Source organism: Sphaerodactylus townsendi, linkage group LG10, assembly GCF_021028975.2.
Source record: "Sphaerodactylus townsendi isolate TG3544 linkage group LG10, MPM_Stown_v2.3, whole genome shotgun sequence".
Classification (NCBI taxonomy): domain Eukaryota; kingdom Metazoa; phylum Chordata; class Lepidosauria; order Squamata; family Sphaerodactylidae; genus Sphaerodactylus; species Sphaerodactylus townsendi.
The window spans coordinates 41,005,404-41,029,213 of NC_059434.1; the positions used below are offsets into that span (position 1 = coordinate 41,005,404).

The following is a 23,810-nucleotide window of genomic DNA, read 5'->3' on the forward strand; positions in this document are numbered from 1 at the left end:
TGCGGGTTTTCTGGGCTGTGTAGCCATGATCTAGTTGTTTTGGCTCATAACAGTTTGCTTCCATCTATATCTGGCATCTTCAGAGGCATATCATCTCTGGGGAAGTGGTATCACCTAATTTGAACTTGGGGAAGTGGTATCATATAGTTTAGCCCTAAGCAAAGAATCTTCAAGCATCCCTCTCAGCTGTAGCACTGCTTCTGCTACAGGGGCTCTTTTTTATTCACTGATATACAGAACAAAATATCAGGCATACACAGATGCCTTCAAATAAGTAAATATATACAATAAAAATGTGTATTAGGTCAACTGCCTTTACAAAGAAAGTGCACAATAGGCAATAACACTTTTGGAATAGTTATTTCACCTAGGCTTTATCAAACCTATTCTTTTTGTGGGGTGTAAATCACTACATTCAAACCCCTAGGATCACAGCATGTCTGTCATCTTTCCCAGACTGCGGTTTCTACTGCTTTCTCTTATCACCTCTCCATCTTTTGGAATCTGTACGATCTTTTCATCCTCTAGCTTTCAGGTGCAGAGTGGTGTGATTAGTATCTAATGGTGCACCAATCCCCATAATTGTGATGGTTGCCACAGGGGCTCAGAACAAAAGCTTTTCTTTTTTGGTGACGAAAATTGTGATTGTGTAACTCATTATAAATCATAACTATGTATGCAGTCTTCATACTTTACAAAATTTGCATAAACTTGCAAGTGTTTGTGATATTACTATAGAACACTACACTGAACACATCTTATAACACAACTGAGGACCAGACCAGCAGTCATCTCAGTAGAGAAAGCAGCTACTTTCATTAACATTTTTATTGTAAATTAGTGTAACTGACACTAATTTCAAATTATAGAAATCATAGAACCATAGAGTTGGAAGAACCCACAAGAGCCATCAAGTCCAACCCCCTGCCATGCAGGACCATACAATCAAAGCACTTCCGACATATGATCATCCAGCCTCTGTATAAAAACCTCCAAAAAGAAGACACCACCACTCTCTGAGGCAGTGAATTCCACTGTCAAACAGCCCTGACAGTCAAAAATTTCTTTTTAATGTTTAACTGGAGTATCTTTTCCTGCACCTTGAATCCATTACTCCATGTCCTAGTCTGTGAGGCAGCAGAAAACAAGCTTGCTCGCTCTTCGACATGACATCCCTTCGGATATTAAACATAGCTATCATGTTCCCCCTTAACCTTTGCTTCTCCAGACTAAACATCCCCAGCTCCCTAAGCCTCTCTTTGTAGGGCATGGATTCCAGACCTTTTACCATTTTGGTTGCCCTCCTCTGAACTTGTTCCAGCTTGTCAATATCCTCCTTGAACTGTGGTGCCCAGACCTGAACATAGTACTCTAGGTGAGGTCTGACCAATGCAGAATGGTACAATTACTTCCCTCAATCTAGACACTATACTCTTATTGATGCACCCCAGAATTGCATTGGCTTTCTTGGTGGCCATATCACCCTGCTGACACATGTTCAGTTTGTGATCTACTAAGACTCCCAGGTCCCTTTCACATGTACTGTTGTCCAGCCAGGTGTCACCCATCCTATATCTGTGCATTTCATTTTTTCTCCCTAAGTGCAGAGTCTTACATTTATCTCTGTTGAAATTCATTTTGTTAGTTTTGGCCCATCTCTCTAATCTGTCCAGATCATTTTGAATCCTGCCCCTGTCCTCCAGAGTGTTAGCTACCCATCCTAATTTGGTATCTTCTGCAAATTTGATTATTAACATGCCCTCTATTTCATTATCCAAGCCATTGATAAAAATATTGAATAGCACTGGGCCCAGGATAGAACCCTGTGGCATTTTACTACTCACTTCTCTCCTGGATGAGCACTCTTTGTGTTTGACCAGTTAATCAATTACAAATCCATGTAACAGTTGCATTGTTTAGTCCACATCTTTCTAGCTTACTTGCAAGGATATAATGGGGCACCTTGTCAAAGTCCTTACTAAAATCAAGGTATGCTATGTCCACAGCATTCCCTTCATCTACCAAGTTTGTCACTCTAGCAAAAAAAGAGATAAAGTTAGTCTGGCATTACTTGTTTTTGAGAAACCCATGTTGATATTCAGTGATCACATTATTCCCTTCCAAGTGCTTGCAGACTGTCTCTTTAATGATCTGCTCTAGAATCTTTCCTGATATTGATGTCAGGCTGACTGGGTGGTAGTCTTTCTCCCATTTTTGAAGATGGTGACAACATTAACTCTCCTCCAGTCTACTGGGACTTTTCCTGTTCTCCAGCAGTTATGAAACATTATAGCCTTTCGGGGATAGGGCGAAATATAAATAAAGAAAATAATAAAACAATCAATCAATAAATAGCAAGCGGTTCTGAGATTACTTCTCCAGTTCTTTTAATGCCCTGAGATGAAATGCATTCAAAACCCTGGAGATTTGAATGCATTTAAACTATTCAGGTATTCCTGTACTACCTCTCTATTTATTTTGTGCTGAATTTCCCCCACTGTATCTTCTGATCTATTTCCTTCCAGCTAAGCATTATTTTTCTTTTAGGAAAAAAACCAAGGCAAAGAAGGTGTCGAGTAGTTCTGCTTTTTCTGTGTCCCCTGATAGAATTTCACCATCTTCTCCACATATCCTTTTTCTTCCTTTTGCTATGGACATAACCAAAAAAGCCCTTTTTATTGTTGTTAACATATTTTGCAAATCTGAGCTCATTGTGAGCTTTAGCTTTTCTGACTTTCTCCCTACATGTCTTGGCTATTTGTTTGAATTCCTCTTTAGTAATTTCCTCCCCTTTCCATTTCTAGTACATGTCCCTTTTATATCTTAGTTCACTTGAAAGTTTTTTAGACATCCATCCTGGTTTCTTTAGACACCTCCCATTTTTTCTCCTCATTGGAACTGTTTGAAATTGTGCTTTCAAGATCTAACTTTTAAGAAACTCCCATCCATCTTGTACTACCTTCTCTTTTAATATTCTTAACCATGGGATCACACCCAGTAGATAGATGGAGCAGCAAATTTAATTGTCAGCTATCCTGATCCTGACATCATATCTTGTTGGAAATGGGGGTGAACTGAAATTAGTCTTCTGCAGTTGCACTTGTTTGCTGCAACTCTTTTTGAATATATTGTTATATTTCCAAGCAGCAAGGGAATTAATCTCTAGATTCTCTGAAGTCTTAGATAATACATAATAATTCTAGCCAGCTGAGACCAGTTTGAAATATAACTTACTTTCAGTTCATGATACAATGCAATATTTTAAATTCTTTTCAGCTGTATTCCCCAGTGCAAGGGGAAAAAGTGACCGTGCAATCCTACCGAGAGATACTGTAGTGGAAAACCACTGATTTCCATGGGTTTAGGCTGGAGTATGCACTGAACTGTTATTTGTTTCAGGAAAATAGTATTTCAAAAGAGCTTTTCTTAGGATTGCACCAGGTTTTGTTTTGTTGGATTTCAGATTAGTTTTTGAAAGAATAGTTTACAGATGTTCTTAAAAGAACTACCATCTTCAACAGAATTAGTTTATAGCAGTTAAAATTAGTGTTTTACTTATGTATGGATTTTAAAGGTAGTTGCTATTCAGAAAAAATGTTGCCTGAAAGATGCTTTTTTAACATTTCATTACTAGATTGTAGGAATCTTCTGTAAGGCCTACTGTTAATTGATACTACACTTAAACAAGTCACACTTTGAATTTGGGAAAACCTTGCATTTAATAGTTAGTTCATATAACACATTTTGTTATGGTTCTATGTATTCCAATCAACACCTCAGTCTTAAATGTGTGGGGGTTTTAGTTAAAATAAAAGAGTACCTGTTTCAGCTTCATAAGCATGCTGTAAGTCACCCCCATTTCCCCAACATAGTTACTTGGGACTTGTTCTAGGAAGTAACGTATTTAGGATTGGTGTCCCTACCATTGATGTTTGCTACCTATGAATACAATTTGATTATATGTGCCCAATCAAACATGTTTTTGCATGCACTGAAACGTACTTTCAAGAAACTCAAAATATGATTGTTTCAGGGAATGTAAATTATTTTCAGAATTTCAGAAATTGAAAAGGGATAAGTGGAAGGAGAAAATGTTGGGCTGGTGCCAAGCGATAGCTCGTAATCCTCACAGACTCCCAAACAGCACAAGAACCCCTGAGGTCTCAGGTGATGCTTCACACATTTCTGCCTTGGTGAGTGAAAGCTCTGTTTCATGATAATGGCATGTACCCTTCCAAAATCCTTGAAAGCTGCTAAAATCAACATGCGTAAAACCATTATGCTTCACCTTTTTGTATCTCCGTCTGCATCCACTTTGATTTTCTGCACTTCTTTTATGTTTATTCTGAATGAACTGTTCATGTTCAAGTTGTCCGGTTCCTGTTGCCTTTCATGCCCCCCCCCCCTTTGCATGCTGTAGCTGTTCAAATTACTTTTGCTGTTCTGTGAATGGAAAAATATATGACTGCACTCTTAACCTATAAACAGAATTCTTCCCTTCTAACAGCTTCAACAATACTATTGAGGTAAAAATGTCTTCTCTTATCAGCATGTAGAATTTGACTGTTTTGGCTATAACATCAACAGTGGGATTTTCTTTTGTAAGTTTGCCTGTGATGTGAACAAAAAACTTCAAAGGCATTGTAAAAAGATTGTTATTTTTTTTTTTACCTTTCCAATATGGTGTGTGGATGGTTGGGTTTGAGAGCCTAATCATATACAGGATAAATTATGTTACAGTCTCCATTAAATGTTTTGAACAAAAGAATTCAGAGACATTTACTTTACCAATGTTTTGTTGTTAAAGGGATTAAACAGAAATAATCAGGAAACTAAATAAATACTCCTTGCATTTTATGGCCCTAGTGGTTGTCTCTAATTTAAAACTGTAGTTCATTATCTGCTCTAATTCTGGAGTTCTTTATCTTATTGACTTGATGGATTCCGGGACCTCCAAACGCTTGCAGCTATACATATTATGTATGTGTGACTCAAGGTGGGATAGGAGTACAGAGTTGAAAGTCCATTAAAAAAACCTGGAAAAATTCAGAAAAAAATGGAAATTTTGAAGAGTAATGGAAAGATTGCCTTTGAAACATTTTATCTTTTAGAATGAGTGGAATTATTTTGAAGATGAGAGTATTCTGTAGACATAAACAGCATTTAAATTTAGAATGCATTTCTATGTCTCAAAGAATACCAAAGCTTTTTTGTGAGGATCATGTAGGGCTTTCATTGCTTCTGAACAGTTATATGTCTTCTGTTGTCCTTTTGACCCAATGTGGTTGACCTTTTCATTTCTTTTTCAAACTACTGTGACATATTTACCTGCAACCTGGGTAAAAAGTAGCTTATTGCCCTACAATTTTCAATTCCTTAAATAGAGTGTGATCTGATTTCTTCTATTTATTTATTTAAAATATTTATTAGCCACCTTTCTTTTTGATGGAGAATAAGGCAGTTTACAATATTGACACAAGACATAAAATAAATTACATTACAACATAAAGGCAAAAATTTTAAATCCCAATTTTGGACAGGTTTAATTAAACACAGTCCTAAATAAAAAACATCTTCAGCTGCCTTCATAAGACTGAAAGGTGAAAATGCGACTCCCTGGGTAGGCTGTTCTGTAATCATGGATCTGCCATTGAAAAGGCCCTCTCTTGTATACCTATCAAATGAACTTCTTTGATTAATGGGACAATTTTAATATTAATTAATTCCTTGGCAGGAAGTTGTGGGAGAAGATGGTTCTGTAGAGACCCCTTGATTTGGGCTCAGGAGTAGATTGGTAGCTAGTGTAATTTCTGTAGTATATGATTCCAATAGCTGACTCCAACTAGCAGTCCGGCTACAGTGTGTGAACCTTTTTTAAGGGTAATCCAAATACAGTGCACTTCAATAGTCCTGTCTAGATGTAACTAAGGTATGAATAATTGTGGCTAAATCTGACTGACCCAGGAATGGACATGACTGGTACAACAGGTGCACTTAAGCAAAATCACTCTGAACCACAACAGCCACCAGGTTTTCTAAGATGACTGCTCTGTCAAGAGCACTCCAAAAACTGCAGACCTGGATTTTCAAGGGGAGTATAGCCCCATCCAAGACAGGAGAGATCTCAACTTCTTAGTCTGCCTTTACTAATTCAGAAAACCTCTATTGTCAGGATAAAATTTTAGCTTGTTTACCCTCATTCCCCTCATTACTGACTCCAAGCACAAGTACCAGAAATCAGCAGCTTCCTTTGAATTAGGTGGGAAAGAAAGATAGAGCTCATTATTGTACACATATTGGTGACAGCACAATTCATACCTTCTGATCACCTCTTCCAGTGGCTTCATATAGATATTAATAGCATGGGGGATACGATGGATCCCTGTGGCACACCACAGATCATTGGCCATGAGATAGAACAGGAATCCCCTAGCTTCTGAAATTGTTTTTACCCTGCGCCCCATCACAGATAGGACTCAAACAACCCAAACTTAGTGCTTTTTAATCCCAGTACTGAGAGATAGCTCAGTAGGGCACTGTGGTCAATAATATTGAAGGCTGCTGAGAGATCCAGCAAGTCTAGCAGGATCACATAACGTCTGTCTATTTTTGGATAGAGGTCATCAACCAAGGCAGTTTCTGTTCCAAATCCTGGTATGGAACCAGATCGAATTTGATCCAGAAAAATCAGTCTTATCCAAGAGTCTCTGAAACTGAGAAGCAACCAGCTGCCTGATTACTTCGCCCAAGGATGGAAGATTGAATGCTGGCCAAAAGTGGGGCTCAGGGACAGTTTTCTTTTCAAAACAAGTCAAATAATTTCACTGCCTCTCTGAACATAGGTGGTACAACCCCTGTTCTCAAAAAGTATTTGCCACTACCCTTTTCCACTCAGCTGGTCCACCTCTGGCAGCTTTTATAATCCAGTGAAGGCAGCCATAAAGAGCACAGGTGGTGGGGTGCAGCTCTCCATAGATGTTGTCCACAACCTCCAGCTCCACAAGTTAAAAGCTGGTGCCATCGGTACATGGGTGGAAAATGTAGGTACATTGCTTGAAGATGTAACAACAGCATGTAAACTCGAGCACACCTAAGTGATTTGGTCTGTGAAATAAGTAGCAAATTGATTTTAGAGGGCTGCTGTGTGGTCAGAATACAGTTTTCTGGGGCTATGATGTAAATATCCCCAGACCACACTAAACAACTCAGCTGCACATTTAAGGGAAGATGCGATGATGGCAGATAACTGTTTCTGTTTCTATGGAATAGATCTATATAAGTTCTATGGAATAGATCTATATAAGTTGTATGTCATGTTCAGTGAGCCTCATCTTGAGTTTTCTGCCAATGGCACTCTATCCATTGTACCTCCCTTTTCACTTCCATCAATGAAGAAGACTGCTTGGATGTGTCCAAAGGGAGAGAGTGCTAAGGGCAATTGTGTCAATACCTGAAGCCATCTCCCTATTCCAGAGAGCAGTCAAGCCTTTGATAGAATCAGCAGCAGCTGAAATGGGGAAATTCCCAAGCACTAAGAGGAAATCATCAGGCATCTCACTGGATTCACCACCCTTGTGAAGGAAGGAAAAGCAATAATTCTAAACTCTATCAAGTAAATATCAGTCCATGACAAGATAGTAAGCTTTAATTATTCCATTTCCAACCCATCATTACATTAGAGCAAATTCAGTGTATGTCCTGCTAAATGTGTGAGACCAGTAATTACTTTGGACAGGCTCATGGCCATGACATTCTGAGCTGCTTTTGATGACTGGCCTTGGCATGGATATCACCCCAAGCATGTCTGAGACCAGTTTATGTATCTCAAGAAGAGAGATCACCATCCAAATCCCTACCCTGTCCTGGTCACCCACCTTTAGGAGCAAACATTAAAAACTGGCAGACCGTTGGAGGAGGCACCTCAATAGATGGGTGCTATACATAGCAACATGAAAAGCACATCTGGGTCAGATGCACATCCCCAGTTTCCTTGAGCCAGGTCTCCATAATATATGTTATCTCAGCCTGTCGACTCAGTATTAAATTACTAATGGCTGTAGTTTTTTTTTAATGTACTGACCTGGCATTCAGTAGCAGAACCTTAAGGTCAAGGGACTCAGAACCAAGGGACTCAGAACCTTAAGGTCAAGGGACTTAGTGCACTCATGTCTTTGTTGACTGGAAGACAGACAGGAAGAAAGAGGGGCCCACCAGTGGCCAGGCCTTCTTTTCCTGGAATTGTCAGTGTTCATACTGCCATTGTATCTTCCTTTACCCAGGACCAGGGGAATGACCTCCCCCCCTCCCAGGGCGCATAGCCATCAACAAGCCCTTCAGTAGGGAGATGAAGACTAGCAATCCCACTGTCTTTACTACATAACAAGCCCTTCCACCTTCTACTTACAGAGTAAAAGGCCCTTGTGACCCTTTAAAGTGGCTCTCCCAATTTTATATATCTATTTTGACTTGTGTTCAGTGAGCAAAATTTATCAAGTCGTTCACTGAATTGTAGCACTACATCATTGAATAACAAAGGATATTTGAATTGAAATATTTAACTAGGAAAAATAATACATTAGGAGTTGGATTCTGTTTTCTTTTCCAGTAAATTTTGGCAAACTTCCTTCCATAGTCCCCCCTCCATGACAGTTGTCCATGCAGGTCCCATTATCTCCAGCAAAATCATTTAGGATGGTTGAAGTAGACCTCTTCCTCACCAATGGAAAAGCTGATTGGATTCAATCTCAAATATGATTTAATGTTATATTCAAACAATTTCAAAGATTTATGAGTATTTTTATTCCAATTCTCTATAGTATATACTTTACACTATTTAAGCTTATACAAAACAGTACTGAAAACTCACAAATGTTAGCATATGTGAAATACAGTGTGAGATATGCCATGGACATGGTTGTTCACTCATGTAATTTAATAGAATTGAGCTGTTTTACCAAGTAATAACCAGGTACCTTAGTTAGACCTTAGTTAAACTATACCAGATTTGTTTCTCCACTCAAACATTTCTGCTGGATGACCTTGGACAGTCACAGTTCTGTGGAAGTCTTTAAGCTCCCTCCCCCCCCCCCCAACAAGGTGTCTGTTATGTGGTGAAGGTAGGGGGGTGGATTTTATGCTACATTTGATGTAGCTGAAATTACTGGATTATATCCTTAGTTAAGGAAACAGAATGGAAAATGATGCAGCATAGGGCAGGGTATAAATCAAATAAAAGGGCTTTTTTAAAAAAAATCAGCTATGGCCCAAACAGGAATACCTTCAAATCTTCAGGTAGGTGTTCCTGAACCATTAAACTCTTTCAGACTAAGGAACTTTCAGTAACTGACTTTCAAACATGCTTGTATGAATGTGGGTGATATCTTGCCTTTGAGCTAGATAATAATTTTCCTTATATTTATATGTAATGATTGTGACTAAAGTGGCTGAGGAAGACATAACAGTCGAAAGTTTTGGTTTTTCCCGGGTCAATACTCCCACCTTCTATTGACCAGCAACCAAGAATTTCTTCATCATCATCCTGACGTTTTAAGCATCCACCTATGAATTCATGAAGCTTACCTGCTGAAGTTGAATACTTACTGGCATCAGACACTTGGTATTCTTCACATCTATACCATTAGTGGATCTCTTTGAAAGTTATGCCTTTATTACAGAGACTTGATATATTAGTATTATCTTTGGGATCCCCTGTATTTGTATTATTCATTGCTTTGTTGGTGTTATCTATAATATGTATACTTTATTGTTGATTAAGAGTTGTGGGTCTGTTATATGAATGTTTTAGTTATTTTCATTAAAATATAGCTTTTAACTTTGCACTAGAGCCAGACAGATTCTTTTTCCTTTTGTAAGCTGCTTCTCTATGTCCCAGTAGTCATTTTCTTTATACATATATTCCCTAGAGAGGGCTTACTTCAACAGACATTTTGTTAGTTGTCATGATTTAGATACCAATAAAATGTGGGTATGAACACCTTACAACTTTATCAGTTCAAAATAGATTTTCAGATAACAATGGCAAGGGAATTTATTATTAATTAACTGACAAAGTAAGATGTTAGGGACATGTAAAAACAAAATGTTGCAAGCAATCTCTTCTGTTTGGAAGAATGGTTTACAAAGTTTTTTTAATTTAATCATTTTGAAATGACTTTAAAAAGTACTAGTGTATGTCCATCACCAGATAATCTCTTTGTGCAATGTTTCAATGAGATTGGATAGCATGCCTAGATTTTATGCGGAATAGAACTTTCTTGTGATAGTATTTTTCCCCCATGAGGCTGATCTAATGGAGGAGCAACCATTGTTTCTTGAAGGCTGTTTATATTTCTCTCATGCTTGTTATTTATTGTTGTCTCAAATAGTTTATAATGGACATTTTAAGGAATGTTACAGGCAATATTTGTAGTACTGGATATGTTGAGGGCATTTTATTTATCTGTGATAGAGCCATTTTTTTGTTAGTGAAATTCTTAGTGGAACTCCTACATTAAAGTGATTGAGGATTGCTGTTTCAGTCAAAACAAATGGGATGTCAGTTTTCACACTTTGCTTTCCTTTACTTCCAGAAATATTTAACATTTTCAGTGTTTTACATGAGGCAGGCGTATCAAGTCAAGCATTACTAAAGAGCTGTCAAGAAGAAACATTAGAACAAGGAATGGGAAAGAAAGGAACAGGAGGCCTTCAGTTGTTGAAACACAGACCTGACATCGGAATGAAAGGAAGGCGAATAATTGTTTAAAATCTGGTTTCTTATTTAGGACAAGTTGGTAGTGAGGCCAATAGAAAGCTTCTAGAAGAAGGAAAAGTTGGAATTTAGAAGTTTAGTAGTTGGAATCCCTGGTTCCTTCCTGGTTCTTCTTTTTCTCCCTAGTTCTTTTTTTTCTGACAAGTTAGTAACTGGTCGTTCCCTGGAAGAGTAATTAGGGCCATTGATAACTCTGACTTTTCTTCAGAGATCATGAGTTTATCAGCTTCACCTTTATATTATTCTGGAATAAAGCTGGGATGAAAATCAAGCAACAGTTGTCTAGTTTGGAACTGTGACAGCTTGTGCAATGATGGATGCTTAGAATTAAAACAACTTTTGACACTTTCCATTCCGTGGCTTCCTAGTACACCTCTCAAAGAAATCAAAATGCTTGTTTTGACTTGCAGATCCTTAAACACAACCGGGAACTTCTTAACTTTAAAACATCTCTCTTTGTAGCTTAGTTTAGTCAAGTTGCATTCTACAAATGTGCCCCCGCCCCCAATATATGAACATTAGGGCAATATCAAAAGAAGTGGCTCTCCCTTTGCTTTCTATTCCCAAATATGTCACCATGGTAGAGAGGACCTAGTTGATCTTCATCCACCCACCAGACTTCTAATCCATATTATTCCATGGTATTTTGATAGCAAAACTCCAGAAGCAGGAACAGAGTTTGTCTTTAGAGTTTCCCACACACCAGTCCACAGAGTTCTGGGCAAATAGGGGAACATTTTTCCTTGATGGTAGAGGTAGTAAACAGCTGAAGCCTGGAACAATGGCTTCAGATGTCTCACCAAAAGAACAGTGGCTTATCACATCTCACCATTTATTTTAGCCTCTTGTGTGATGTGCTTCCTTCTTCAGAAAGAAGCTAAATTCCTGGAACTCAGGGTGGAATGCAAAGCAGAATATATACCTAACAAACTGCTGAGTTGTACATCCAGTATTTGTAGGTTTATTTATTAAGGGCTGGATTCAATATTTCCATGCCATTAACAGTGCAGTTGTCATCTTGCACAAGGTGTCTTGTGTCAGTACAGAACTTTTCTTCACTGGTGGAAGGCTCCTGGCATTGAAGAAAAGCTGCCTCATTAACACAATGGAAGCACTGGATTCAATCTGCTAGTTGTAAATCTGTTAGTTATACTTTTTTGTTCAGTAATATCTAGGAATACCTAAATTGCAATAGTGCTTCAGCCTTATTCATTGGTAAGGAACATCCTTAATGAATCATGGAAGCCATCTATCCATGTTATGTATTGGTTATTGTGAATGATAGGGTCTTAAGTTCAAAGAGTTTGAGAGAAAAATGCAATCTCAGTTATACTTAACCATTCGTGATATGAAGAATCATATCACTTTGAGAATGACAGTCTGACCTTTCTTCCTCCCAGGGTTTCCCCATAAGTTTCATGCTAGCAGGTTGGTGTTTGGAAGGCTGCTGGAAATGCATGCAGGTGTCATGACAAACCAAAGTTAGATCGAACCCTAGTTAGTGGTGACATTTAGAACACTAGACTACAATACAATTAATAACAACTTCCTAAGAGTAGCTCCCATTAGATAAACCTGAGTTGAAAACTGAGTAGTCCTTCTTAGGATGGCATTGTAAGCATTTAATAACTTCATTTATTAACTGGCATGTGCTTTAAGGTAAAGTTTAGGTTTTTTTAAGTTTATAGTGTTAACAGTTATTTGTATAAAATAAATCTTGTTTGTTTATTTAACTCTTATTTACTGATACAATGTGCGTGCTGTTCCTGCCAGAGATGTCCTTGAAGTAGCTGCCAAGGTAATAGCAGTACAATACACAAAAAAGCACAAGTGTAAAAATTGTCAGTTATTAAATTTAGCAATAAAGCAAGCAAGGAGCCCATTAGATACATTTAAAAACAGTCTGAAGATAGTGTTCATGAGCATAAAATGGTAATTATGTTACAAGCAGGCCATAAAAACAATAGCTAAAATATCAAAGTCTTTGTTTAAAGACATGGGCAAAAGTGGTTTGGGCTGGCACTTAAAAGACATTAAAGCAGGAGCCAGATGAAAGTCAATGGAGAGCACAGTTCTAGCTCTGAAAACGCCCTGTTTCTTGTTGCCACCCTCCTCTCTTTTGAAGCACTTGGAAAGAGGATCAAAATTAGCATTCTAGACAGTACAGGAGGAGATGGTATTTCAAATACCCCAAATTCATTTGAAGTTATTTTGACTTTGGTCAGAAACAGGCACCCTGTTCTGCCTATTCAGCATAGGAATCATATGATTCCATAGCAGAATCCCTGTAAATATCTTAGCTGTTACATTTTGGACCAATAGAAATTTCCAGTCAGTTTACAAAAACAGCCCATGTAAAATGATTTATTGCAATCTATTTTGGATATTATCAGAGCATGCTTTTTGATGAACTGCTTACCTGGCATATCAGCCAATCTCATTAAAGATGCTGTGTTATACAGACTTAAGTTTCTGGTTGTATGTAGTCCATAATCCGATGGCTCTAAACCTGTGAACCAGCTTCTTCAGAGGAAGTACAACCCAGGAGAGACCAGCTCCTCAGTCTTTGCGTGGGTCTGTTATTGACCAAAAACATTTCACTATTGGCTGGACCAAGCTTCAGTCAATTTTTGAACTCTTAGCAGTTCAGCATCTGCACTCTAATGAAGGCCATGTCATTACATGTAAAAATAAATATTTTGGTGCAGCACTAATTATTCTCTAATTTACATAAATGACTGTGAAGAGTAATTATTCTAAGTGGGCTAGAACAAGCTTGTGATTCCTTCATAGTTGTAGATCTTCGAAATGCCACGGAGGAAAAAAAACAAGGCAAGTTGTATTACAAGTGTTTGGCTATATGTCTAACACTATTGAATTTAACAGTTCAGTAATTCTCTAAGGAGCACTCACCAAATGCTTTTTGAACTTGTTCATCAACTTCCCACATGCCTTGCTATTCATTCTAAATCATGTTCTCACAGTTTTGGCAGGTAAGAAAATAAGAAACCATGATACACTGAACTGACAGACTGTTGTGGAAATCAAACTAAACAGTATGCAGTTTGTCGGCTTGGTCCCCCCCCCAATATATGTGTCTGTGCAGTTAGGCATACTATATATGTATAAATTCATTTTGCTGCCTTGAGTACTACATTATTCAGGACAGCTACATGGTGGCTTTACCTTTTGAAAACACTATTGTTTACTGAATCTATCAAGAGGAATTAACATCTTGCCTTGCTGACTATAAACTGTATAAGTTGCTACTTTCCATGCTAGAGTTACTAGCTTCCAGGTAGGACTGGGAGTTCTCCTGGAATTTCAACTGATCTACAGAATACAGAGGTCAGTTTGGCTAGACTAGGAAATGCAGGTTTGGAGGGTGAATTCTATGACATCATATCCTTGCTGGGTTCCCTTTCTTATCTGCCATCCTCAGGCACTGTCCCAAATCTCCTGGAATATTCTGCTGGAATTTTCCCTATTTTTAGCATTATTAAGGCACTTTCTATAGATGAGGGAGTTGTGTTCTCCCTTGTCTATAATTTGTCCAAATGTGTACACAAATCTGTATTGTACACAAATCTCTATTGCTTTACACATACAATTTTTCTAGTAGCTAATTGAGCACCATCTACTTCTGAGCCCTTCGGGGGAGGGCGGTTTATAAATATAATAATAATAATAATAATAATAATAATAATAATAATAATAATAATAATAATAATAATAGCGGGTTTGAAATCATTCTTTTATTGAATTCTGACAACCATTAAGAGCAATGGAGCCACAAGCTACCTTTCATTGCTGGCCAGCCCAGACATAATTCTCTCTGTTTCTAACGTGCCCGTTTTCAGTCAGCCATGACAGGGATCAAAAGAAATGTCACCCTGGTTTATCTGTCTTATCACTAGAATAGAACATCAGCACCAAAAGGAATAAAAATGTCGGAAGAGAATTTTATCTCCATGGAAGTATGAAAGTCTTTGAAGACCTCGCATTTTTACAGTGCCTTATTTCGAGTCAGATATTTTTACACAGAAAAACATACAAAGGGTCCATAAATGTAGTGTATAGAGACATGTTTGTATGAAATGCATATTTCATTTAGTGAAAGAAAAATCAGATATTTTCATTTTTTTAAAATGAATGAAAAGTATTTTTCTGTTCCTTGTATTTCTGCTCTTCCTTAATAACTACAGCAGGCTATCCTATTACTGTAAAATACTAGTGTGAGACTCAATAGCATTTAAGCAAATGCCCAGTCAGATAAACTAGATAAGAACACTTAAAGACATGGGACATACCGTCTTCACTATACGGGCTTCTTCAGTCTGACTAATCTTTTGATACGCACTAAAGACCATTTTAATGAAACTGTTAGGCATACTCCAAAGGTTCCGTAGATTTTTACCAAACTGTCAGCATAAATTATCTCAATATGAAAATAGTAAGGAAGTAATGCAGTATTCAGAGGCACATTAGAAAGGAAACATAACACCTTCCATTACCTTACTGGCAGACCATTCTCTTGATGAAAGAGAGAATACAGGCATGGTAACATAAAAGAGATTGCTTGAATTTTAGTTCATCTGTAATTCCATAAAATATGCTAGCCTTTATGAAGAAGCGTCCAAATCCTTCAGTATGCAGGAGGTGTTTTCTACTTTAAGTAGGAATCCTTGATATGTGTGTGTGTGTGGGGGGGGGGGAGTGCAGTAGATATCCTCATCCAGGAATGCCTAATATGTATCAGGACTTCTCTTTATTACATTATTTACCTAGACACTGGTCTGATATGTATTGTTTCTCAATCTTTCTTAAAGTATTTGATAAAATAATTCTCAGAGACAGGCAGCCCAATCCAGAGCCCTGGTGCAGCCACAGGGCTTTTCGGCAGCATGAGGAAGTAAAAAAACAAAACATCCTGCCCACTGCCAAAAAACCTTCCATTAGGCTCAGTGGATTTGCTCCAGCCAAAAGGGTGGTGTAAATCCAAGCCAGTGGGGAAGCCAACAAACATTGGCTCCATCCCCAACCAGTCCTTGACATACTCGGCTAAACCAGCAGAGCTTGCAGGGGCACTGGAACACTGGCCGTCATGGAAGGCCTTGACCGCTGCCTGCCAGCGGATTGAACTCTCTGCTGGAGTAAGTGCCCCAGGGAGGAAATATCTGCTGGAATAGGATCCCACCACCTTCACAACTCTCCCCCTCCCCCAGATTGAGCCGATAGCCAGTCACAGCAGTAGGTTTCTCTCTAACATTACAGAATGGCAACAGCTCTCAATCCTTTTATTTTTGTAACTCGGTTCTAGAAAATTAGTAAGGCAGGCCGGCCGGCCAAGCAATTGACCTGCCTGTTGGAAAAGGTGAAAAGGGTTGCTTTTATCATAGCTCCCTTCACAATGTACATGGATTTAATTTGAACAAATGCAGTCATCCCGTGTTCCTACACCAAAGTATAGTTTTGTTTTCCCAAAGATAATCTCAGCATGTAAATTTATGATGTACTAGCCTAGCAATGAGAAAACTTGTTTCTGTGCTCACAAAGTTATTCATTCAGAATATTCTAAAACAGTAATGCAAACTACTAGTTATTCACATGGTTCCACTGCAACCTTTTTGCAGGCAAAATGTCAGAACATGTGTAAATGTTTAGATGAGCAAAATCTAAATGACAGCTGGACCCTCCTAACGGGTGCCGTGTGCAGATTAGGACCGAGGGCACAGCTTGTACCGTGTGCAAACCTGATAAGGTGAGGGCACCTGATTGGTACCACTTTTGTATATAGTTAGCACAGACAGCAGTGTGATGTGTGCCTGAAAACACCTGTGGTCTGGCGAAGCACTTTGTCAGTAGATAGCAATAAATAGAACTGCACTGGTGACTGTGTGTCTGTCAGTTCTTGTCTACATTGCGTCCTGCAAGGTGGTCTACTCCAAGTAAATCCGCTGCTTCAACACAAAAATCTCTCTACCTGCAGAAATGTTATGGTGGATCCAAGTCAGCAACATGACTTTGTGACATCAAAATGGAACTCTTGGTAGACCCAGCATCAATGCTTCCTAAGGATCAGTCATCTCGCTAAATTCATTATTGAGGAACAGTCTAAGAGACTAGCCCAGGGGTAGGGAACCTGCGGCTCTCCAGATGTTCAGGAACTACAATTCCCATCAGCCCCTACCAGCATGGCCAATTGGCCATGCTGACAGAGGCTGATGGGAATTGTAGTTCCTGAACATCTGGAGAGCCGCAGGTTCCCTACCCCTGGACTAGCCCCTTCCCATTATAATTTAGCAGAAAAGCCCACCAGGGCCAGGGCTTTTACGGCCCTGGCCCCTGCCTGGTGGAATGCTCTTCCGCCAGCTGTCCGGGCCCTGCGGGACCTCAGTGAATTCCGCAGGGCCTGTAAGACCGAGTTATTCCGCCAGGCTTTTGGGGAGGCCGGCTGCTGATAGGTGCCCATTAACAACTGAGATCCGCTGTCCCCCTCTCAGAGTCAGGGGAGTGAAAGGCTGAACGCCATCTGTTTTAAATATTTATTTATTTGGAGCGCTGCATTTTAACTAATATAAATTTTAACATTTTATTCTATTTATCCACTTGTATTATGTTGTAAACCGCCCTGAGCCCCTTGGGGGAGGGCGGTATAAAAGTGGAACAAATAAATAAATAAAAATAAATATATGTATTTAGTTATACAGTATATAATAGTATTCTGGCCACTGATTGATAATAATTATATAGTAGCACGTAATCACATGGTATCATGTAACAAAAATGCTACAAAAATTTGTATCTAGAAAAGTGGAGCTCGAATGGCCAGTGATAATCATTTTGTTTATTTTGAAATTGACAGTTAACTTCAGTTAGTTTTTGACTGTAAAATGTCACTGAGATAAACAAAGCACCGAAAAAATAAATTGTAAACTGGAGCTGATTTGGCAAGCCATATGGTTGTTTGATTGGGCTGCTGTGAATTACTTATGAGAGCTTGGAAGCCTGCATGTGGCTTAGGGAGTCATTTTTACCCATACCTGCCATGAAATACCTAAAATAACATGAATGGTGTTTAAACATTATTTGAAATACCCCTGCTGTTTCTGTTTACTGAGGCAATGTAAGCTGATTTGTTTTTTCAAAAGTTGCAGTGCAAAATGTGTAGTTCTTCTTCTACGAAGACCAATGTAATTTAGAGAAATAGTCTCAAAGAACTTTTTCTGGTATCACTGGGGGGTAGTTTTAAACCTATTGATTGTCCTCAGGTTTTATTCTTGATTGTATTGTGTGGAGCTTTTCTCCACCTTGTTTTTGTTTCCTTCTTTTCTAATAGCTTAGATGTAATTACTAACATCTGGTCCCACTGATTTTTACATTTCCACTTCTTCCTTTTTACATTGTTATCTATCAAGTTCCAGACATTCTGTTTAGAACTTGACTTTTATTACTCATTTAGCAGAGATGAGACAAACCTGAATGCAATTTGCTTCCTGGGAACAAAGAGGGTACCTGCCAATTGCCTGCAGGCAAAATGAAAATGGCAAGGATTTTGTCACAACTTAGTAATTATTTTGGGATTTGAGAAAAACTTAGATAAAACTTTTTAGGATAAGGGAAGAGACTTGTGAGAAGGATTCTGAATGTATGCTTCTTTAAAACAATATTGTAAAAATAATTTTCTTTTTAAATGTTCTTTTATCTATACTTCAGAGTCCAGTCCTTAGCAATACATTCTAATGGAATAATCATTTGCAAATTCATCCATGTTGACTTGCAGAAGAACCATGCACAGTCAAACATAATATATGGTTTCTGTGTAAAAGGTAATTCTGTTCAAGAAAAAGGCACAACAGATGGCTGGATCTAAGGACTTGTGAGTGGAGCTTTTCTTATGGAGTAGATCAATCTTGTCTTCTACAGCCTCCCATACGTACTGCCACCCAAAAAACTGTTTCTGAAGTTTGGGTGACTTTGGGGAACAATATGGAAATGTATTGTCGAAGGCTTTTCAGATCCTCAGATCCTTCAGATCCCATGAAGATGCCAGCCACAGATGCAGGCGAAATGTCAGGAGAGAATGCTGCAAGAACACGGCCATACAGCCCGGAAACCACACAGCACCCCAATATGGAAATGTTTGAGCTCCAAAGAGGAGTGTGAAAATTGTGCTTCCATGCCACCTTCCCCAATTATTTGCAGAAGTGCTCTCTGCTGCAGCCTTCCATTGCAATGTGCTGTTCAAGACCTATTTGGGCCAGGTGCTTTAAATGGCAAATTTTGGTGTATTATTAAAAAGTCACAAACTGTTTATTGTTTGGTTGTGGTGGGTTTTCTGGGCTGTGTGGCCGTGGTCTGGTAGACCTTGTACAAACATACACAAGGTCAGAGTGTGAAGGAAACCCTAGTAACACAAGTGAGTTCACACCCTAAGAAACTGAATGGTGTTATGTGTTTTGAAATATCTAATATTTTTAAACATTTGAACAGGACCCACAGGATAATAAATAATGACATGAAAACATGTACTTGACTTGGAAATTATTTTCATATGTATGTATTTTCCTATTGCTTCATAGGAATAACAACATAAACAAAAATTTCTTTGTACCAAAGTTATACAAACCTATTGCTTCATAGAAGAATTATATACAGAAAAATCATTTCATAATTAACAACATTAGGTGAGAAACAATATTTTAGTCACAATGTAACAGCAATTTTCAGATCTCATTCATAATATTTTAATACACAGCTAAATTCCCATTCATAATACTTTTGTCCAAGTCAAAATAGACATTTCATTCATAATAGGTAACAACTCTTTATAGACTCAGTCCATTCATGAAATTGGCTCTCCAGCTGACGCTATCCAAGAAGTTGCTCATAGCAAGTCAATTCAAGGACAACCTTGTGAGGTAGGACGTATATTATAAGCAAGCATCAAACAGAACGCATCGCGCTTGATATTGCGTTTTCGGCTTAACAAAGCCTTCTTCAGTAAAATTGTTGTATACTTATTCTAGCCGTCTTTGGGATTCATTTGTCTGTTCTTAATAATATGTATAAGAGCTCTTAACATCCCATGGCTTCTACCAATTTTGGTAGGGGCGGAGATGCGCCTCAGGGGGCACAAGAGAACTGCCCTTGAGTGTAGGACAAAAGCAAAAACTTTAAAACGTGACTTCAAAAGAGTTAATCAGCCCAACAAGACTTCCGGTAATGGTCCTCGGACCATGCCTTACTTTGAAGGGCTGGAGCAGATATTGGGGGGGAAAGAAGCGTTAACCCGCCGCACCAGCTCAGAGCAACGGAATGTGTAGTGGGCACTTCTGCCGATGCTGTGTCGAGGGACAGCGCCTCAGCACACTCAACGCGAGACATCTCGAGGTAACGTCAGCCAATGGGAAGATTGGAGTGTCGTCATCTCATGGCCACGTCACAGCGTGACAACGTGATGATGGGACCAAATGTCACAAACGACACGCCCAGGAACGGCCAAGCAGCCAATCAGAACTCTCGTTTGCATCGCATTCATTGGCCGTGCAAACTATCGGGGTTTCTGGATTCAGATGCAGTTCCAGAACAACCGGTCGAAGTGCGAATGATGTCGAGCGACAAACCAGCAACAAAAAGGTCAGGATGTCGATGCACGTTGCAGTAATTCCAGAGCAAACCTTGTGTGCGAAACGGGCCAGTGATTCTGGCCATGAAAGCCTTCGACAATACATTTTCTTCAGTTTCTTAGATCTTATAAGAAGTTCTTTAAGTTTTACAAGTTTCACAGTTGCTTAGACTCTTTACTTTAAGACGGTTCGATTAGATTTAACTTGCTAGTGGATTCACAATGACTTTGGGTTCTAACAGGCTGGTACTGTTTTCACACAGTACACATACAGCCTTGACACTGTTAGCTCCAACTTCACATAAATCTCCCTCCTGAAGTAACTCTAGCAGACCACTGCTAAACCAGACTGGGAATCTACCTGTGTGTATAATCTACCTGTGTGTATAATCCAGACAGGGAATCTACCTGTGTTCTAACTGGTTGCTTATATTTAATTCCTGTTTCACAGTTGCTTAGATGTTATGAGAGGTTCTTTACTTGAAGATGTTTATGTTAGATGTTACTGACTAATGGATTCAAGATAACATTGGGTTCTAACACAGTACACATACAGCCTCGACACTGTTAGCTACCCACTTCACATAAATTTCTCTCCTAAGGTAACTTTAGCAGCATACAGATACTCCAGACTAGAAATCCACCTGTATGTGTAATTCCCATTCTTACTGGTTTAGGAATTCTTCAACCAGAAGATATGTTCCCTTCCCTTTTATTTATGGTCTCCTGTGAAAAGTCTTCCTACTATTCCTCCTTCAGCCTTGACCACTAAGTAAAATTCCGATTTCCTGTCTGTGTATTTTCTGCTTTCCAGCACAAACTGTACTCAGTATATTTCACGTCAGATCTATTCCCTGACTGAAATTCCTTCAGAATAGATATTTAACACATACAGTTAAGAGATTTGATGTTAACTCACTGGAATCCAAATTCAAAAGCTTATAAAACTTTTCCTATCAGAGAGATACCTCCTCCTTCTCAGAGTCAACTGGTTGCTCCACCAATCAAAGTGCAGGTCAGCTTTCCCAATCCGGCCTATTTCTGTTTCTAGGAAGTCCCCCCCCCCACTCTGTTGTGATTGCACCTTGTTCCACTGACTGACTTGCACTTTTAAACCTCTGTTTTTCTGTGTAGTTTGTCAACACCATGGTACAGATTTCTTTCTTGCATATGAATATTTCCAATGGATTCTCTGTTAATGGTACTAGCACAGAGAAAATCTTAGAAACAAGCATTTATTGCTCCTTCCCTGAACCATTTGAGCTGCCAGAAAATTCTTGGAAATAGCAGTAAGAAATAGAGAATAAAGCATTCTGTGGAATAAAATATAAATAGCATCTAAATTATACAAGTAGCACAATTATACAAACAACAATTTTGGATGTTTTTGAAAAGTAGTGTACTAACTTTTTTGGCTCATTACATTTGACTTCAGATTAATGTAGAATTATGTGATCCTTGTGAGGTGCCCCTTCTGCAGAAAGACTATTTAGATTGATTCATCATGAGTGCCATAAACTCATTTGTATTCCAGAATTCTCTGAGGATAATTAAACAGGAGATCTTGATGATAGTTTCAGTAGGGTAACTGTATTGGTCAGCAGTAGAAGAGCTAGACCAGTGATGGCGAACCTATGGCATGGGTGCCAGAGGTGGCACTCGGAGCCCTCTCTGTGGGCACGCGCACATAGAGTTTGTCATGTGGGGGGTGGAAAATCACCCCCCCACACACACACATCGAGGCTGGCCTGGGCCACTGAGCACAACGTGCATGCACCACAGTGAACAGGGAGGACTCAACTGGCGGGCCTTGTGCCTGTGCTCCGAGTGGCTGCTGCCCAAGGGGGGGGGGTGCAGAAGAGGCAGAGATGCTAGAGAGGCACAGAGTGGTGCACGCAGGACTTGCTGGAGGCTAGAGCAGGCTGACCCCTGCTCGAATGGGTGGGGCGGTAGAAGAGGGAGCCAAACTAAAACCTCAGCATTCAGGTTAAATTGCCGGGTTGGCACTTTGCGATAAATAAGTGGGGTTTGGGTTGCAATTTGGGCACTCGGTCTCAAAAAGGTTCGCCATCACTGAGCTAGACTGAAGTCCCATAGCAACTTAGAGATCAACAGGATTTTCGGGGCATGGACCGGTATCCAAAAGCTTGTACCACAAAACACTTGTTGGTCTCTAAGGTGTTACTGGAATGGATCTTGATGGCTTTTACTTCTGCAACCTGGTCAGATTTGTAGAAGAGAAAACGGACCTCATTTTGTGCTTTGGCTGTTTATTTGGCAATGATTTAATTTTTCCTTGAAGATCTTCCATAGGTAGGGTTTTCTACAGACCTTAAAGGCTGGCTCTATTTTGTTTTACCTGTTCTAGAAAGCAACAGAGATTTTTCCTCTCATAAAACAGTGCAAGTTTATAAATGTCTCAGTTTGCTTTTATCACCAGTAAACATGATAGGTAACTGTTATGGCTTTAGGCAACAACAACAAAAAAGACAAATTATCTACATTCTTTTCCTTACTCATTATAATTATAAGAAAACAAAGTATCAAGGAGAGATATTTTCCAAGGTTGGCACACAAATTCCTGTTGGCTTTGCACTGCAGGCAATGATGGAGGTAACAGTGGCATTTATATGGTATAATTTCTTGGCTGCTGAGCCAATGTTGTGCAGAGATATAGTACTGTTCTTAAATGATACCCCAGTTAACATTACCTGGGCATTCCTAGAAAGACTTTTCTTATTACCTCCTAAAATGTGTCAGTTTTGCAATTGGTTCAGTCATTTTCTAAAGCTTGTTTTTCAATCTGAACTGTTCAATAGAGTAATGAGATTCATGTAGATAAAAACATTAAGTAGATTGAAAGCAATTCATGCTTTCATACATGAGAAAATTCAATACAATTTTCCATTTTGTCAGTTTATCGCTGGAATATAATTAACTCCAGAAGATGCAGGAAGAATCATTTCATGTTTTGGTTCATCTGCATACAGGTTAATATGTGTGTGTACCTGCTACACCTCTGAAACTTTGTCTCTCACTAGTGGAATAGTAGGAAAATGTTGGATCCATAAAGAGAGAGAGTTCAGTCTAGAGAAATGTTTCTTGAAATATGTAAAGATATGAAATAGGGTTTACTATTCTAACCTTTTGTACTCTGGCATGTTAGCTTTGAACGTGAAGGGAAAAGAGATGAATTTGCAGCAGCAGTGCATTAATTCAATTCTGGATTAGTTATTCAGTACCAAGAGCCACTTTGGATTGAGTTGAATACTCTTAATTAGTTTGTATAATTTATCGTGTTCATTCATGATCCAGAGATATTTTTTCTGATATCATTGAACTACATCTTTCTGACTTTTTTGTTTTTATTTTCAGAAAAGATCTTTTCAGTTAGGTACGTATTAATGAATA

General features: G+C 38.9%; 1 protein-coding gene across 8 annotated transcripts in view; it reads left to right on the plus strand.

The window, feature by feature from the left end:
- Nucleotides 1-23,810, plus strand: part of MARCHF1 (membrane associated ring-CH-type finger 1) — a 156,571-nt gene that overhangs the window by 41,359 nt on the left and 91,402 nt on the right. For 4 of the 8 annotated variants that reach the window (XM_048509815.1, XM_048509811.1, XM_048509810.1 and 1 more), the window contains one exon: nucleotides 4,054-4,193. The exons of the other annotated variants lie outside the window; for them this stretch is intronic. Coding sequence is in view for 3 of the 4 variants with exons in the window: in XM_048509811.1 (XP_048365768.1) it covers nucleotides 4,092-4,193 (102 nt within the window). In the remaining variant the exon portion in view is untranslated. The remainder of the gene's footprint in view (nucleotides 1-4,053; nucleotides 4,194-23,810) is intronic. 8 annotated transcript variants of the gene reach the window in all.